The sequence below is a fragment of the Trachinotus anak genome, unplaced genomic scaffold (assembly GCF_046630095.1).
Source record: "Trachinotus anak isolate AG129_WGS33_773 ecotype Australia unplaced genomic scaffold, CSIRO_AGI_Tana_v1 ptg000018l, whole genome shotgun sequence".
Taxonomy (NCBI): Eukaryota; Metazoa; Chordata; class Actinopteri; order Carangiformes; family Carangidae; genus Trachinotus; species Trachinotus anak.
In genome coordinates, this window is record NW_027273869.1 from 600,230 (window position 1) to 619,135 (window position 18,906).

General features: G+C 39.6%; 1 protein-coding gene across 2 annotated transcripts in view; it reads right to left on the bottom strand.

The window, feature by feature from the left end:
* tmem178bb (transmembrane protein 178Bb) overlaps nucleotides 1-18,906 on the bottom strand; it is a 121,005-nt gene that overhangs the window by 42,302 nt on the left and 59,797 nt on the right. For both annotated transcript variants that reach the window (XM_071502214.1, XM_071502216.1), the window contains exon 3: nucleotides 10,379-10,492. In XM_071502214.1, coding sequence (XP_071358315.1) covers nucleotides 10,379-10,492 — 114 coding nt within the window. The remainder of the gene's footprint in view (nucleotides 1-10,378; nucleotides 10,493-18,906) is intronic.

Sequence of the window (18,906 nt, forward strand, 5' to 3'; positions counted from 1 at the left end):
TCTAGGCCCAATTTTGGACGTCATACATCATAGGTCCAAGGATCACTTTCTACAATACCTCTTCTAAACATCTGTGGTTGTTAAAATAAGGTCTACATTTAGATGTCTTTTCAGGACTATTATAGTATAAAGTATAAATAGAGGAATCAAGTAGTTGACGTTTCCTGCTGAAACCTTCTCTTTTTTAAGCTTTCTTCCCGTCTGATCACTGACCTCCCGGACCGGTTTATTGAACTCTCGGCGACTCTTCTTACAAGCTTTTTGACCATCCCATCCGAAATCATGAAGTATATCATTGGCATCGGCGGCGTAACTTATGGAGGGAAAACCACCCTCACCAACAGACTGATCAAGAACCTGCCCAACTGTTGTGTGGTACATCAGGATGACTTCTTCAAGTCATTACTGCTCTGGACATGGACGCCATGATGAGCACCATCTACGCATAGTTGGAGAATCCAGTAAAGTTTAGGAAGTCACATGGCGTTAATAACACCTTGGACACCGAGATCGTTCCAAAGTCCGACCCTAAGGAGGAGGAGACTCACATCCTTATTGTGGAGAGCTTCCTGCTTTATACCTATGGACCTTTGATCGACGTGCTGAACCAACGTCAAATTTGAATGTCTGGTCAAGACAATTATTGAATGCCAGGAGGCAATCATGACAGGCTCATTGATGTGATAACCATAACAGTAGTTTTCCATCTTTTAGCCAATTTACTACAAATCACTTATAACTGATATGACAGCTCCCCTTTTCACAAGCTGCACTGCCAGGTTGTAGGAATCTAGATGCATTATGGCTACTGTTGTACGCAGCCATTGTTTTCAATTGATTAATATTGTGTTGGACTGTTTTTTTTAAATACATTCTGTGTAGTTTTTGAATTTTTTATGAATTTTTCCTAATGCAAATTTTAATTTGAAAAAAATTAAAATTTTTGTTAGCGCAATGTAGACTTTTTTGTACTTCTGTACTTTATTAACATGCAACAATAATCTAACACTGACAAAAATGTGTGTGTGTAGACTTCAATGTCACTGTAATCCAAAAAACAACTCAAGAAAGTTTTAAGAGTTTGATTTTTATTTGCTATGGACAAACCAAAGGCTCCCTGTAGCAGTAGGAAAAACGCAACAAAATCAAAAACTATACAGCATATATTCAAAAATGGTCAACAAAAATGTTAAGCAGACATGGTAAGGAGCTAATACAGTGGCATCATGTCCCTTTAAGACTAATTCTCCACAGGGTCAAAACAGGGTCAAAATTTAGATGCCAGATAAAGATTACATCTCAGTTAAAGAAGTCTCCTTATAGCTGTGTTCAATGCCCATTACTAAGAAAATAAATATATGTTTGAAGCACAGAATTTGTGGTTTGACCTGCTTCAGGAGCATGCCTGTTGTTTAGGTTTCTGTTTGAGCTCCAGTGGTTGTCCTGCGGGATTGAGACACAGCTCACAGCTCTTCCCTCCAGACTGAAGCTTCATATGGATGAGCAGTGATGACTCACTGGGCCTACAGGTACTGAGGTTACGTGGCAGGACACAACTGATTTCCAGTAATATGGAGTGCCTAAAGCTCATGAGTATAATGAGGTGCACCCATGACTGCCAGCTATGCATCTCTGCAGCTTTCAATCCTGTTAATTAGGCCTAATTGTACTTCCCATCAGTCATTCACAACAAGAGGGAATGAATCAATGCAATGTCTGCTGCTGCTTCATCCATATACCTCCAGATCAGCTTCATGTTTTATGTGAGAGGTAGTGAGTAGTGCTTGTCATGCCAATGAGCAGCCCCTTCACCATGTCTAAATATGGAAACGAATGATTTCTCCGATAATTACTATCACCATAATTGCCTGCTGCTTAGCATAATTCCTTTAACTTGACATCAGACAGATGGAAAAACATGCAGGAAACTTTTTTAAGCTTTAACGCCCGCCCCTGTCCAATGATTAGTAACATGGAGTATGATGAAGCAAGAATGAAATCGTGAGGATGCTGGCTGGAAAAAACTAACAGTAATTATGTGGAGAATAAGCAGAATGTTTCCCTCAAGCACGTGATACAGGATGTTCCTAACAGAAGTTCAGTGACTCACAGAAATCATTCCATGTTTTGACTTTCTCTCGTCACATTTGAACATACAGAGCATTGTGTCCAAATGTTTTCTGCAAAGAGGATCTTACACAGTGAAGACTGCAAAGTTGACTGTGCAGAGGACTAAGATGCAAGACAATGCAGTTTTTTGGCTATTTTTTGACAGTCTATACTGTCATTTCTTGTTATGTATCAGTGCATGCACAGGGTGACAATATCATATGTAGATTTATACATTTTATGAATAAAAATAAATTGATAATAAGTAATCAGAAAGCTAAAAAAATCTTTAAAAGACATTTGGCCCATCAGCCACTTCCTACCTCTTTCCTTTCATTCCATTGTTTTCCTTGGTCTATTACTGTTATGCATTCTGTGGATGATATTATTGTACTGTATGTAACATGAGCTGGAAAGAGCCTTTGCAGGGCCATATGCAAGATTTTTTTCATGTTAACAGAGCATCAGTTTGTAATGTTCTGCTTTATTATGTTCTGAGGTGCAGGAAATAGCCAAAGCCTTGAATGCTGATTCCAACAGTGACAAAAGCTCTGCCCTTTTCCCATAAATCATCTTTTGTATATCATTAATCTAAATCTCAAATATCAGCACTTAAGCATTACAAACTGTTACAAACTCACTTGAATTCTGGGGAAAGAAAAAAAAAAATACAGCTTATTCAAACGTGTGGGTGGTGAAGGACCCATTTTTGGCTCTGAGGCAAGTGTAGCTGAACAAACCCTGATGAGCTTGGTTAATGCAAGCTCTAGTTTAGGCTTCCCCCAAAGATTCATATACATATAGAAACATACAAACAGTACATAAGCATTATATCAATGACTGGAGTAGCAATGTATTTAATGAACTTTAAATATTAGAATCGAGTATTCCAACTTTATTGTACAGCCTCCAGCAGAGCAACTGCTCTCACAGGATATTAGTATTCACCAAGTAAACTGATCTTGATGTTTAAAATTGGTGGAGTGCATCTTTAAATATCATCACATATTTAAAGGTTCACTCCACCAATTTTAATAAAGGTATCCATTCTGTTTGGTGTTTGGGATTGGAGAGGTGTGGGTATGTGTTTTCACTTCTCTTTAGGTATAGTACATGTTTTTTTTGTCTCAAATATTAGTACCAGTATCAGTATCATCAGATTACCCGGTCTGCTCAGCTGTAACACTGATCCAATATCAAGATCACCCATTATTTTCCAGTCACTTAAAAACCGGCCTGTCATTTTGCAATATCTTGTTTGTCATCATCTCTCTTTCCAGTATTGATGCAGTAGAGGTCTGGGAGGTGTTTACCTTAGCTTAGCTCAAAGGCTGGAAGCAGGGGGGAACTGCTAGCCTCTGTCAAAAGTACAACAATATGCCTTCCAATAATTCTGAAGCTGTTTGCACTGTGCATACACTTATGATCATTTGATCTGCCTCACTTCAAAGTCACAGCCTCAGGCAAGACATATGAAGAATTTTGACAGAACTGTGAACTAGGCCCCCCATTTCCATTTCACACACACACACACACACACACACACACACACACACACACACACACACACACACACAAATCCTTGTCTTACTGCATCTGTGGGAACCCATAATTAGCATAATGCATTCCCTAGCCACTCAGCCCAACATTAACCATCACAACTGAATGCCTGATAAAGGAAACTAACACGGGCTGTGAGGAAGTAATGGCCTTTCATTATCACCTCAATCCATACAAGGATCCTTGAGACATGTGAGATGTGCTGGAACCAGATGACCAATTCCAGAGAACTGCATAATGTGTGTACACGAATGCAATGTTTAATTTTTTCTGTCTTTCCAAAACACAGTGATTGAATCCAAATGAAACATTTTCCTTCAGAGTTAAGAGAATTTCAATATCTCACATTTAAATGAACATTTATCTCTTATAACTTTCTGTTTGGGTCTCTGGGATTTATAGACTTAAAGGTGTTTGCTCAAAAGCTGCTCCCTGGTGTCTGCAAAGTCAAACAGGGTCTATTTCCACATTTGACATCCTCACTCTTACTTTTTGACAGAAACTGAACTCTTGTTTTACCCGATGACTTGGATACAGAACTTAGCTCTCCTGACCTCTGGCTGCATTTTCCTTCCTCATAACTTTGTATTTTTGCTTGCTGGTTAACTGCTGAGGGTCACACTCTTGAATGTGACAAAAAAAACCCTGATAGTAAGAAATAGACAGACCCACTTATGGATCACTTTCTGTTTGTTTATGTGGGAGAGTGAAAGAGATGGTAATGGGGGGAAGGTGGAGGTTCTACCTTATCAGCTTAACAGGATGAAACCAGCAACCCTACAAAGAGTTTAAATAGCAGTGAATCAGTGCTTCTCAATGAGATAAATCCCTGTCATCTTCATGCATAGTGCATAATCTACCAACTGTAGCAGCAACATCAGAGATTGAGTGGGAGTGACTGCCTGGTGAAAAATTAGCCTCAGCCACAACCTTTAGCTACTACCTTGGATTATACACTGTCACTCATTGACAGCTTTCCCCAGCTCACAATTTATAGTTTCTTTTGAAGTAACAAAACCCCTAAGCTGCAGTATGAGAAAACCTCCTTCCATCCTGTCAAGAAACATCAAAAATGTATGTACCCTTTGCTGCTATCTGCATCTGTGACAGAGAATGAGGGTGGGAGAAGGGATACTGTGTACTCTGTGCTGTTGCTTTGATGTTCACCGGTCATAGAGAAAGGGTTTTGGTTCCCAGCTGTGCAGGTGCTGCTGCAAGTCGCTGCAGCTTTTTTGACTGACAGAAACAAATGAGTATCATGTTCATCTCTGAGTCTTCTGTCACCCTACTGTTTCCTCAAATCTATGTAATAGGAGTCGGAGAAATTGTCAGGCCTGCCCAAGCTCAATTTCACTTAATGAAAGTGAAGAGTAGGTTGTCATTCTTACTTAATCCATACAAGCCCCAAGGCAGTGTGGGTGGATTTAGTCCAAGATATCTCTGAAGTTGAACAGCAAGCTATTTAGACTCTGCTTGCTGACCAAACAGCCTAAAAAGGCTGAGTGGAAGTGGGGTTACTCGTCTGTGAAAAGCAGTACTTGGGCTCCCACTTCCAGGGGCTGGCTGCACAAAGACATTACAGACTTTTAACACTCACGTAATCTGCCAGATGTTGAAAAGGTGTTAATGAATCTGTCTCTCCAAGACAGTCAAACTGTGACTACGTCACTGTGTGGACATAGCCTGAGCGTCTGTCCTTGTGATAATGACAACTTAGAGTTACTCTAAAATAAGTTTTGGTTCTCTCGTGTCATTAAAGTGTCACGACAAAGCAGTTCCTGTAATTTCAGAGGTGGACGGTAACAAAGTACATTTACTTGAGTACTGTACTTAAGTATATTTTTTTCAAAGTTCTGTATTGGAGTTTTTTTGTTTTTTTTTTTAAACTTGACTTTTACTCCACTACACTACTGCACTAAAGACACTACATTTCTATAAAGTACTTGTTACTTTGAAGCAGAGATTTTAGATAGAGGAATACATTTTGGAAAATCATACGCTGTGTTCGTCACAGGAGAAAAACCAATCACAGCCAACTCATGTTATACAGCTCAGTTTGAATTTATCAGTGACCTAATAATGGCTACGTTAGAAGATTCTTCATCAGAGCCACCAACTTCATCGGTGCCTACAAAAACTTGCTGTCCAACTTCAGACAGCATGTCGAGGTTTGTAACATTTGTTCAATTCCAGATAAACTTTCAAATAGACAGTTTGTAGTAGCTTTTTATTTTACATCTTCTACAAGTAAGGCAGTCACTCAGCTGCCCTGTCCTAAGGCTATTTCACAACACTAACAAATCATTCGTTTACTACATAATAGTTTACTCAATGACTAGTGAATCAAGATTTCAGAAACTTATGAATGATCATCAGTTTGCATCATTAAGAGGTGCAGAGAGCACTAATTTTGTTAATCTAAAATGTGATGCATTGCATTGTGGGATTGTTATCAGAAAGTAGTGTACAAGTTATGTATAGCATCTGCAGTCAGACCTTGGACTCATTGGATGCTGACTGTCCCTTAAGATACCTCTCCCCCCAGTTCAAAGCCTACACGTAATTTGCTATTAGTGGGTCACTCACTCCCAAACTGATAGCAGAGCTGCTGCTATTGGTTTGGTAGTGAGAGATGCTCACTCCTATTCACTCTTTTGCTATTTTTTGTTTTCATACCCACTGTGACAAGCCATCACTTAGAGGGATGGAATTATCTCCCACTGAGATGGTTTGTGGATAGGCCCAGTAATAAGGCCATTAAACATGTCTGACTAGCCATAAATAAGAGCTCTGTATTTTCCTCAGCTTACAGAGACAGTGAAGAAACACATCACTGTTATGCATATGAGCCATAACCAACGTAGAAAGTGGCAGAAACTGAGCCAAACATTTTCAGAGCATTTGCATTCACAGCACTAGCTCTCTCTATTCAGCCCAATAAATGTGATGTCATTAGTCCTTGGCTAGAACTAAAAAGCTTATCCACAGGAGAAAGTGTAGGGTCAATGATCTCCTGCTGGGAACTGTACATTTGTTTAGAGCTGAATATACTTTCTGTAATGTCTTAAACTGTCATACAGCTAGGTTCATTTCACTGATTTACCAAATTTAATCTGGAAAAAAATACACCACTAATTCATGTAGCCTAATTTTCCAATAAGCCAACCATTACTTGATAAAGATAGGAAACAAGGAGAGAGATGAGGGTATGACAGGCATGGGACTGGATGTTACACTTTGTGGTATGCACATTGCTACCAGGGTGCCCATGGTTTTTATAATATTGCAATTAATATAAATAATAAACTATAGCATCTGAAGAGCAACACAGTTTGCATCATATGCAACAATCCATGCAGCACAATGTCCAGTTTTTCCCACATCTCATTGTTTTAATCATGTCATACAACTCATCTCCAGAATATCACACTTTATTCACCAAATGTTTTGCATCAGGAGGTGCTTTTTCCAGTTTCCTTATACAGAGAACCGATCTGTTGTAATTGTGATGGACTTGCATTGACGCTTACATTGCCCCTTGCTGTGTGTGCAGTCTCAGTAGAAACTGCCATCATGTTTTTTCTACATTTACATTTACATTTAGTCATTTAGCAGATGCTTTTATCCAAAGCGACTTACAGAAAGGGGAACAATCAAGGTTAAGTGCATGTTTAACATGATTATGGCTTATGCCTTCTTCTATTATGATCTGATTCCAATATCTGTAGTCATGCTTACTATTTCTTGAAACAACAAATGTAAAATTATAAAATTTTTTGAAGAATCGTCCAACTAGAGGTAAGAGTAGATATATAGTATCATCCTTGGCCCTGGATATGCTATAGAATAGCCTTCAAATACAAGCTTTTTCCTTTTCTGCTTTGTAGGACAGACTGTTAGTGGGAAGAAGACAGGGGAAAACAGACAGCGGAGCAGTCCTCTGCAGTTTAGAGCTGAGAGGACCTTTTCCCAAGCCTGTCACCTGACAGGCCTAGTCAGACTGAGACAGTGACAGTTTGAGGTCAGGGTGTGTTTCCACTTCAGAATCAGAATCAGAATCAGAATCAGGTTTATTGCCAAGTATGTTTTCACGTACAAGGAATTTGTTCTAGTGAATGGTGCAGAGCGCACCAAAACACAGAGGCAGCCATCTGCGGCGCCATTTAAAAAGGAGGAATGGGGAAAAAACAAGTGGAGAGGAGAGGAGAAAAAAATAACAGAACCCAAACTATACTCCTGGGGGGGGGGGGGGGGGGGGGGGGTACAGTGTGGGATTCGGGAGAAAAAAACCTCAGCAACATAGGCATATATAAACAAACACATCTTACAACACAGTGACTCAAGACAATTTGCTCCAGGGGAGGGGGTAAAGGGGGGAGGAGGTGATTCCAGTGCAGACAGGCAGCCAGCCGCAGCCGCTGCCATTTAGGCGCAGCTATCGGACCCCGCCCGCCGCGCTGGATGGGAGGGCTCATTGGCCAGGCAACTGGAGAGCTTCAATATGCACAGATGAATGGCTAATGAATGGCAGGTATCCTAAAAGTAGATAGACTCCCCCTAGATTCATCTGACAGCACTCGTACCCATACTGATATAATCTAATAGGAAAACCGTACTGTAGAGAGGAAGCTCTCCAGCTCAGGTCCAGGACTAACTGGAATAAAGCTCAAACTGGATCACAACAGAAAGCAGATACCTCAGTGTTTACTAATCCCTCAAATGAGTTTTGGGCAGAACCAACAACATGCTGATGATTGATCCTTAGAGCCTAACCAGTTATGACCTAAATCAGAAAATTTGCTCTGAGAGGGGTGCCAGAAGAAAATCCCATAATCATAATAATTATAGATTCATCCTTGTGAATTTAAATTTCATACCAATATACCTGTTCAATTTTGACATTTGTAGATTTGCAGATTTAATGGAAATAAAGTTTCAAGATTAGTGCTTTAAATATTGTGTCTTTGACTTTGTTAAAAGGCAAACTTACATTATGACGGATGAGATTCAGTCTTTAGCTATAGAATAAACTGTTGAATAGAAGACTAGATAGATGGACAGACTGAACCACCGACCACATAATGCAACAATTCCATTGTGCCCAAGAACCCCAGAGATATCCTTTTTAGGTTTTTGCAAGAATTTGGATCATATCTGGAGGATATTTGGAGATTTTTTGATATGTCATCTTACAATGCTGTGATTAGAGCATGTCCAGTCCAGATTTCATCATATATGGATCATAGTTTGAAATATCTACTACATTTCTGGATTCTGGGGTATTTTGCACAGTGGATCAACATAAGACACCATAAAGAATTAGAAGTGGTCTAGTGGTTAAAGTGATTGCACAATGCTGGAAATGCTTTTGGTATAAGCCTTGCAAAAACCACATGCATTAGAACCTGATGGGGAAGTTAAAATACCAGCCAAGTCTTTAAAAATCAAAACAGTTCATCCATCGGAAACCATGAATGGGCTCAGCACATGCCGCAACAATCTTCCCACTTACAGATATCTTATGTACAAATCTGACATGTGACACCCGAGGCAGTATGATGACAGGGGGTTAGCACTGTCCAGGGTGCACCCCTCCTCTCACAAAACGTGAGCCCAGTTTGAGCTGGAGCAAGCAGCAAGATTTCCCTCTGGAGTAACAGATACAGATAATAGACTGATGTGGTAACATGATAGTGGCTGGAAAAGGAAGGTCACACCTTGGTTTATGTAATCAACAGATAGCTTTCATTCCCTCAGGCCCATGAACACACACAGCAAATTTCATGGAAATCCAATTTCCAAATTACCTATTCAGTCATTGTCATGATGCACAACAGTAAACTTGGAACTGATTAAGGCACCTGAAGGTCAGGGGGCTCATAAAAAGCATTAACAATTATCCTCTCTGAATCATGACACAATACATTTCATGGCTTTCCCCTCAGAAGTAGTTGAAATATTATGCTTTGAAACAACTACAGTTCCATATAATAACAATGACAGATTATTGATCACTGGATCAGAAATCCAGAAATCTAATGTTTCATTGCACCAGATTGGAAATGTTTGTTGGTCTGATTCCTGCAAAAACCACATTCCACACTAAAGCAACTCAGGAGTTCTAAACCCTCCTAAACCCAACCAGTCGAGGCAGACGGCCGCCCACCCTGAGCCCGGTTCTGTTGGAGGTTTCTTCCTGTTAAAAGGGAGTTTTTCCTCCCCCCTGTCGCCAAGCGCTTGCTCTTTGTGGGAACTGTTGGGTTTTTCTCTGTAACAAAGTAAGGTCTTGACCTGACCCTGTAAAGTGCCTTGAGATAATGTATATTATGATTTGGCACTATACAAATAAAATTGAATTGAATTGAATTGAAAGGAAATGACTCTGTTACAGCCCCAGTTGAATGAAAATTATACAGTATACTTGTCTACCTGTTAAAAATAAACAGCCTGCAGGTTTAATCACAGTGATTTTTTGAAAGCCTCTGCTACATTAATAACTTCCATTGCAAGTACAAGAAAGTCAATTAAATATGACAGTGAATAACTCTCTGGCTAATGTGGTGTATTTATATTTATCTTACTCAATTATTTAAAAAAAATGTCAATTATAACATAAGTATTCCTTGGAAAGTGAAATAAAATTTCCTCAGCCTAAAGCATTTACATATAAAAATAAAAAAAGAGAAAGAGAAGAGACTAGCGGACTTACGGAGGGAGTGCCACTCATCCTGCCTTATTGTCTTGGTGATGTTGTATGAGAGATTTTTGGGTATCGTAGCTGAGGAGTAGTGATATTTGATGTAGGAGCACCTTGCAATGGAACCTGCAGAGAAAAAAAACATTTTTTTTCATTTTTTAATTCAGAAACATCACTGATTCACAGGTCATTACATAAGATCCACACTGATGACACACAGAGCAGAATGTTAAAACATGATTCAGCCACAGATTCTATGTCTGCAGTAATCCATTAAATACCCAGACACTGGCAAATCACTCATCCACCCAGAAACAATGACAATCTGCTGTTGTGTTAGACCCTATTGTGTCAATGCTGAAGGAATACTTCCAACATACATTTCTATTATCTACAACTCTGATACAATAGGTGTCAGAAAAATGATGCGTTCTTCTACAGCTATTAAGTAATTAGTCAAGGGAGCCATTCATTGTGTAATTATGAACATTTCTGAGAGTCCCTAGTGATGTCTATGGGATTTCTAGATGAAATATATTTAACTGACATTGCAGACCCGAGTCAGACTGACAATTAATGGAGATGGCTGAATTACAGAAATACTAAACCACATGTTGTTTAAGATGTGAACATTTGTGGTTATCTGTATCGATAAAGAACCTGCTCTGTAGTTTAATTTGGAGGTAATGTAAAAATCACCTTTTTCAAATGTGAGAGGACCTTAAATTTACATTACATTGTTGTTCAGTTATATTACACATCCTAGTGTCCCACTATGATGACACACTGTTACAGGTATTGTTTCACTGTTTGTGAGTGTGTGTGTGTGTGAGAGAGAGATCGTGGAAAAATGTGGTCCTGGAGGCACCTACTGTAGTGGGAACTACCACAGAAGTGGTTTTGAGTTCTTTGGCAGGTGTTTATTTGTCTGTGGAAGGTTTTTGTCAACATGATAGTGTCACAAAACTTAAAAGGTGTGTAGGGGTGACTCAGGAGGTAGAGCAGAAGGTCAGTGGCTCGATCACTGGCTCCTCCAGTCTGCGTGTCCAAGTGTCCTTGGGCAAGACACTGAACCCAAAATTGCCTCTGATGGCTGTGCCATCATTGTATGAATGTGTGTGTGTGTGTGTTTGTGTGTGTGTGAACGGTAGAAGCGCTCCATGTATAGATATAAGTGCTGTATGACTGTGCATGTGAATGGGTGAATGTGGCTTATATTGTAAAGTTGTCGATAAAACAAGAAAACCATTTTAGTTGAGATCAAACTAGAGGCCGAGTTCAGAGATGGGTTTTATCTGACTCATGACTGCTGAGTATTGTATCAATACCATAATTGAGTACTCATGGGTCGGAATATCACCATGGTGGAGGTGATCAGAAAACCAGTTTGTCTGTTAGACTGTGGGTGTTTTGGTGTTATTGTGGAAAGTTTTATATGTGCTGGTGGGCCATTTTATATGTGTACAGGTAGATTTGCTCATCTGAAGGTTTTTGCTTTTATCCATACACAAATCACACATTAAAACTTTTTTTTTAATTTCTACCATTTTTTCATTTGCACACACACTGGCATAAACAAGAAAACCCTGGAGACCACAATTGCTGACAATGATAATTATCCAGCCATCTCTTTAGCTGCACTCCAGTCAGCACCCAGTTGCTTACACAGAGACCAGATGTATTTAATGAAACCACTAATACAACTAATGATACGGTTTATTCTTCCTAATACTTGAAGCTACAGTGTGCAACTTTTTCTAATATTTTTAGTTAATATATTCTGCTGGGGGGCAACCCAATAGCCAAGTGATTAGGGCATGCACCACATGAGTGCAGATGCTCTTAGCAGGCGAGTTCCTGGTTTGACTCCCGACCGGCCCAACTCTTTCCTGCATTTAATTCCCCCACTCTCTGTCCCTTTCCTGTCACTCTCTACAGGCCTGTCCAATAAAGGCAGAAATGCCCAAAAATATATTTAAAATATTCTGCTGGTTTCTGTGACCCAGACTCATTGAACAGCCTGGCTTTACATTTCCAGCCAATAAGAGAAGGCCAGAGTCAGGGGTGGGAGCTTGTGGCTGTCAATCAGTATGTTGATGCTCTTCTGGTCTACCACTCCTCTCAGACTGAGGCTTCAAGCTTGCATTAGCTGCTGGGTGATGTCATTATGGCTGACTCACAGGCTAGCAAGTTCCTGTCAGCATTGACTGAGTTGAAGGACCAGGGTGGTACTCCCATATCGTAGTTTTGTAAAAGCTTAAAATTCTGTCACACCATTATCAAAATTGAGGACATATGGATTAACTGTTTTTGCTGTTATCTGTTTTAGGTTTTGCCAGCCAAACCAGGAAAAATATAAGCTTACATTCCTTACATTAGTCTCCATAATCCTGGAGGTTTGTATTTACCTCAAGCATGTGATTAGGTTAAGAGTAGTAAGTCTCTCTTTGAGGCACATGTAAAATACTACTATACTTTATTATATCTAGCCCTGTCTGGCAGTCTGTCTGTCCACTCAAGTACCACAAGTAAAAGTACGTAAGTAAGTGCAGGATGGCCGGTCAGAATATTACATGGTTGTCTGAATTATAATATTAGATTATTACTATATTAGTATTGCAAGATCCCATAAAAAACATTTCGTGTTGTGAATTAAAATGTTGAGTTCATTTTAACTACCAATTACAAACTTGGGTAGTTTAATCTATAACAATGTATTATATTGATTAGATTCTTAATTAACTACAGCTGTCAGATAAATGTTGTGGAGTAGAAAGTACAATATTTCCCTCTAAAAGTGGAACTTGAAATGTGCATAAAATGAAAAATACTCAAATTACAAGTATTTCAGAACTGTATGTAAATACAGTTATTTTACACTTTACCCGTATTTTATTTGAAGTGTTGATATCCATAAGAAAAATATATTTGTGGTTTAAAGAACCAAAAACAATCTCAATGTTTTACATCTTCTCTCTCAGGCTTCTTTCTGGACTTCCAGGAACAACCGGCTCTGAGCCTCTCTTCTGATTGACTGACTGTTTTCAGAGTGATGTAATAAAAACACAGCAGATTTCAGGTAAACACTCAGAGAAACCAAATCCTGTAAGGCTCAACAGTAGATCCAGGTAGGAGGACAGTGACTGCTTTGTTGTCACATTGCAACATCGTGATTTGCAAAGGGTTCAAATCATCCCTTCTTAAACTTGTGGGTGACCTCACCAACAAATTATCCATCTGCTTCAACAGATGGATAATATGAAAATATGATTTCTAATCTGAAAAGTTTATAACCAAACTTGAATGAGACCATAACTGTATGGGAGCTCTGGTCATATCCCTAGTGTCTTGCATTCTAATGCAACACTGATTAATCGGTGATGTTCCAGTGTAATTCATGTACTCAGTGAAGGCTTTGCTTAAGGCTCCCACAAGACATCTCCTGTTACCTCAGAGCTACTTCCCCTGTTTAGTGTTTGAAGTGGATCTTATTGGCTTTAAAACACAGATTTCTGTTCATCTTACAGCATGAACAAAAAGGTGGCTGACAATGATCTCGTGAAGTAGAGTTGTTCTGATGTTTGAGGAAGCCTCTGAGACCTGGAAGGATTTCAAGTCGGCCAGTAAAACTGATGACCCTGGCAAGAGGTTCATCAGAGCAGTATAGCAATGGGCTTCTATTACACGAGCAACTCACAGCTCAACACTGTTTGCATACTGCTCAAATACAGATACAGCGATAAGGAAGCCACAACAGGGGAATTAAGAATCATGAGAAAGCAGATATGTTCTGTCATGAGTCCAATAGTTGAATTGTTGTTCATTTGAGAGTGCTATCACTCTGATATTTGTGCAACCAAGAGGACATTGTCCTCAGTGTCAGGAAATATTTGGATAAGAGTGTTCCAGTGAATGTGTTCAACAGGCCCTATTGGGTAACTGTCTGTATTGATGTTTTGCATCTCTGCCAAGACGCTATTGACTGAACTCTATAATACCTTTTTTCCACCAAATTAGCAGGTATAAGTGGGTTTTTTGAATGGAGGTAAACCTGCTAATAAAAGCCGATTGACTGCTTTTCCACTGCCAGTCGAGTTTGTCTTTCTGTTTGGACTGAGGACACACACAACTGCAAGGAGTGATGTCATCACATGCACTTAGAACACACACACAGACACAGTGGAGAGAGAGTGAGCCGCTGGCCATCCTGCAAACTGGCAAGAGCCTCCGTATGAGATGTTTTGATTGATGATTGTGTTTTTAAAACTTTCAGAACTGCAGCTCACACTTTTATCCCCGAGCTCAATGTAGCCGTGGATATAATGGTGTAACATCACCGTGCTGGACAGTTGACAGGCCTGTGTCTGTGTGCTCTGACAGATGTTACAGCTGGAAAAGAGGTGAAAATTAACAGGTTCACCTGAGTTTTGTATTTAAATCAATACCCATCAGAAGAGAAGAAGAGTTTTTCCACCACACAATACAATAAACTGAAATTAGGGTTTTTTAAAAGCTTTCTTCTGCTGCAATGTGGACACAAAATACAAGAATGACAATCAAGAATGGGCTGTAATTGGTGCTTGTTCACATAAACATTTACATTCAGCTAATCAATACCGCTCTGGTGTCTGTTATGCCGGAACACGCATTCTATTATCTGCTGGACTGGATGTTTTGATGAAGATGCACTTGGATTTATAGAGTGGGAACTGGAGAATGAGGGCCTGAGTGGTAAGAGTGCATTAAGTCAGTCATGTAGGAAACAATCATTTCCTCTTGTCAGTGGCGAAACAAGGTGAGATGCCAGAAGTGCACCAGCACATCTCTCATCCTCCAAACTAAAAATAGAAGGTTTCTCCTCTCATGCAGATGGACCAAAGACACTCCATAGACAAGACCTCTTAATGCCGACGAATTGAGCACTGGTAGTTTAATTTCCCCCTCGACGCCTGTCCTCCTTTTTTTATGGCATCAGACCCAATGCATTGACCCAACAAGTTCTCAGGGTTAGCTCATGGCATAGGTGACACAGGCGGTTGCCTCAGTTGCTGAATGTCAAGAGGCGCCGCAAGAATGCCATTAATATGATTTTATTAATCATGATTTCAGTAATATCATCATCAACAAAAGCAGCCTTCTTATCAAGCACAAGTTATTCTGAGTCAGAACCATTTTTACAAAGTGCTGGGATGTGACCTTCACATAATTTAATACATATTCTAGCAATGGATAAGTAGGCATAAAGCTTGAAAGTAGACTGGAGACACTTCACTCACAATGGCATTCTCCCTGTCTTTCTGTCTATGGATTCAGAGCAACACTTCTCCAAGGTAAGTTCTGCAGCTTAACTGCAGTCCAGAGTAAACCCTATGTATGTCACACTTCCACATGCAGTCCCTATATCTCAAAGAGAGACTTACTACTCTTGCAAAGATACTTCCCCGGCAGCAAGCAAATAGGCCTACTTGCTTTATGCCAGCACATCTAATATGAGATTAACGTCAGAAGAAAAAAAAAATACAAATGTGGCCCTAATCCTTCTCCATAGTTACATACTATTGTTTGGAGAAATACATTATAAACAATGCTTTACATACTTACACAACCCACCCCTCTTTACTAACACAAGTTTTCTTGTACACCTGTTTATTCATGCAACTACCCAATCAGCCAACCATGTGGACCCAGTGAAATGCATAAAATCAAGCAAATACAGGTCATGAGCTTCAATTATTTTGCACATAAAAAATCAGAATAGGAAAAAATGTGATGTCAGTGGCATAATTGCTGGTTTTTGTATTTTTAAAACTCACAACAGAGCCAAAAAAAAAAAACCATCCAGTGGGCAGCAGCTCTGTGGAGGAAGCACAGAGACAGACTGGATGAACAGGAGAGCAGGAAAGCACCTCAGAATGAACAAAATGATGAGCCTAAAGGTGGATTGGCTACAACAGAAGAAAAGGTTCTACTCCTTTCACCAATAACAGAAACATGAGGCTGCAGTGGACTCAGGCTAACCAACACAGGACAGTTGAAGCCTGAAGAAGCATAGCATGGTCTGATGGATCTGGATTTTAGCTGAGACAGCAGATGGTAGGGTCAGAATTTCACATCAACAGCATGAATCCATGGACATAACTTGCCTTGTGTCGGCAGTCCAGGCTGGAGGTGGTGGGGGCTTAATGGTGGTGGGGATGTTTTCTTGGCCCCTTAATACCAATGAGTCATTGTTTGAATGTTACAGCCTATATGAGTGTTGTTGCTGACCATGTGCCATACCACGAAGAACTGAGGCTGTTTTGGGAGTCTCTACACAGTATAAGTATGGGATTCCTAATAAAGGCTTGATGAGAGTATATTATATATTCATTTGGCTGTTAGACTCTTAGCTATATGCAGAGTATAAACATGTTTTACAAGGGTAAATGACATTTTATCAAGCATCTCCCCACAGGTAATCTGCTGTTACCACACATGGCATTTGATGACATCAAAATAAGTGACAAATAACATGACAACACGACAACCACTAACTGGATGAACGGATGAATATAACCATAGCTATAAGTTAGAATATCAAAAGTCTTAAGTATTTCTTGAATAATTCGGATGCATTTCTTAATGTGTTCTCTATTTACATTGCGGTCACTTTAAGAATCCAAGGTGCTAATTGTCATGTTGCGTGACCCGTAGTCAGGAATTAAATTCACGTTAAGTGTGGTTCAGCGATTTCAAGGTTGTTTTCATATCTGAGCAAATTACAGCTGTATCTGCCTACATCATATGCCTAATGCAGCATCGTGGGTATGTATTCACAGTTTTATAGTATTATCTCAGATCATACATCATTTTTTTTGACATTTGTGTTAGGTTATGTGAATTAATGAATGGAAAATTACCTGTTAAAAGATTTCTTACAGTACAGTCTTAATTTTAATACAACATGTAACAGTAGAAATGAGATTTTATTGAGGTTTAAGATGTAAGTTGATGGAATTTATATTTTGAAATTGCTTATGTTTCAAGACTAGCATATCAATGATTCACCATGCTTCTTTATGTTTCAGTTTCACACTTTCCTTGCAACGTCAATAAACCTGTGGACGTGGGACAACTCTCTTCAGAGTCTTGATGTTAGGAAAGAATTTCACTGGCTGTCAGAGTATATTGAGAAAATATACCAAGGATGGCACAGTAACTAACATGATGTATGCTGGAGAATGAGGACTTAAGCACATCCTGTGAACCTGTTGGGTCTACTTTTGGAGTCCATTACTTCAAATGTATTCATGCCTCAGGTAATCCAGTCTTCCTGTTTAAATATTTAAAATGGGATGGGGCACCACAAATAGTTTTTTTAAAAAAAACCTAAAACATGTCAGTAATCAGCAGCCTTGTCTTGAGCATTTCCAAATATTTACCTGTAGAGGTCCAATAATGTAAAACAAAGTCATTTTGTCCTGGTTGCTGAAGATATGAACTACCATGAGTCAATAGCTTTTTGCAGCTATGAATAACCGTTGCTACAGTAGCAGCTATGTCACTCAGTCCTGAACCTGGCAAACACACAGGAACACAATGAGAGTGAAGAGAGAGAGTGTAAAAAATGATCTGTGCAAGCACCTTATTATGACCAAGCGGCAACCCACTGTGATATCACTTAAGGCTTCAAAACGTTTTGAAGCCCCATGCCTTGAATTGTCATTGGGTTGAGCATATCCTAAACTGAGCATATCCACATGAATTGAGAGCATTACACACCATAAGGAAGTTAGCTGTGTGTGAAGTAATGAGGAGTAATCTGATGCCAGGCTTGTGTGGTACATACAGTATCTTGCATCAATCACCATTGCTTCCCTTGGCCTGAAGCTGCAATGCACTTTGACCATTTGACTTCTTCACTAGCGAGTGCTACATTAACGTCTCTTTTGCTTGTTTCTGTGAACGATAACGCCCAAAGAAGCCTAATTCAAAACCTCTGGAATCATTTTGCACTGGGAGACATATTACATTAGAAAACATTAGTCCTACACACTTCACAGAGAAGCACTCCTCGCAGCCGTGAGACTGGGCATATTGCTCCCGCCCTCCCAAATGGATTTCTAACTCATTTTATCCAAATTGCCCTTCAGCCTTCTGCAAACATCTCTGAGCCAGACACCATTTCCTTTCTGTTAGCGATTGTGACTAGAAGTGACTGCACTGGGGAAGTGGAGCTGTGTGTTTCTGTATACATAAATTCCCATGTGAGTGTTTTGTATTTATACTGTTTGTATATTTACATACTGATCATTTTCTTGCAGGGGTGTAGTCTTTACATAATCCAACTACTCCCCAAGACTGCAAGAACTATTCCAGCCAAGAATCAATTGTATTTTGTTGATAGTAGAGTTAAGGGATAATTATTGTTGAAACCTGGAAGCCCAGTGACCTGTTTGCAGTTTCTACGTGTTAAAAAAGTCACAACATGTAAATCAGATAGCTTGGCTGTTGTTCACAGGGTTATGATTGGCTGTTGGTCAAACAATTAAGGTCCAGAG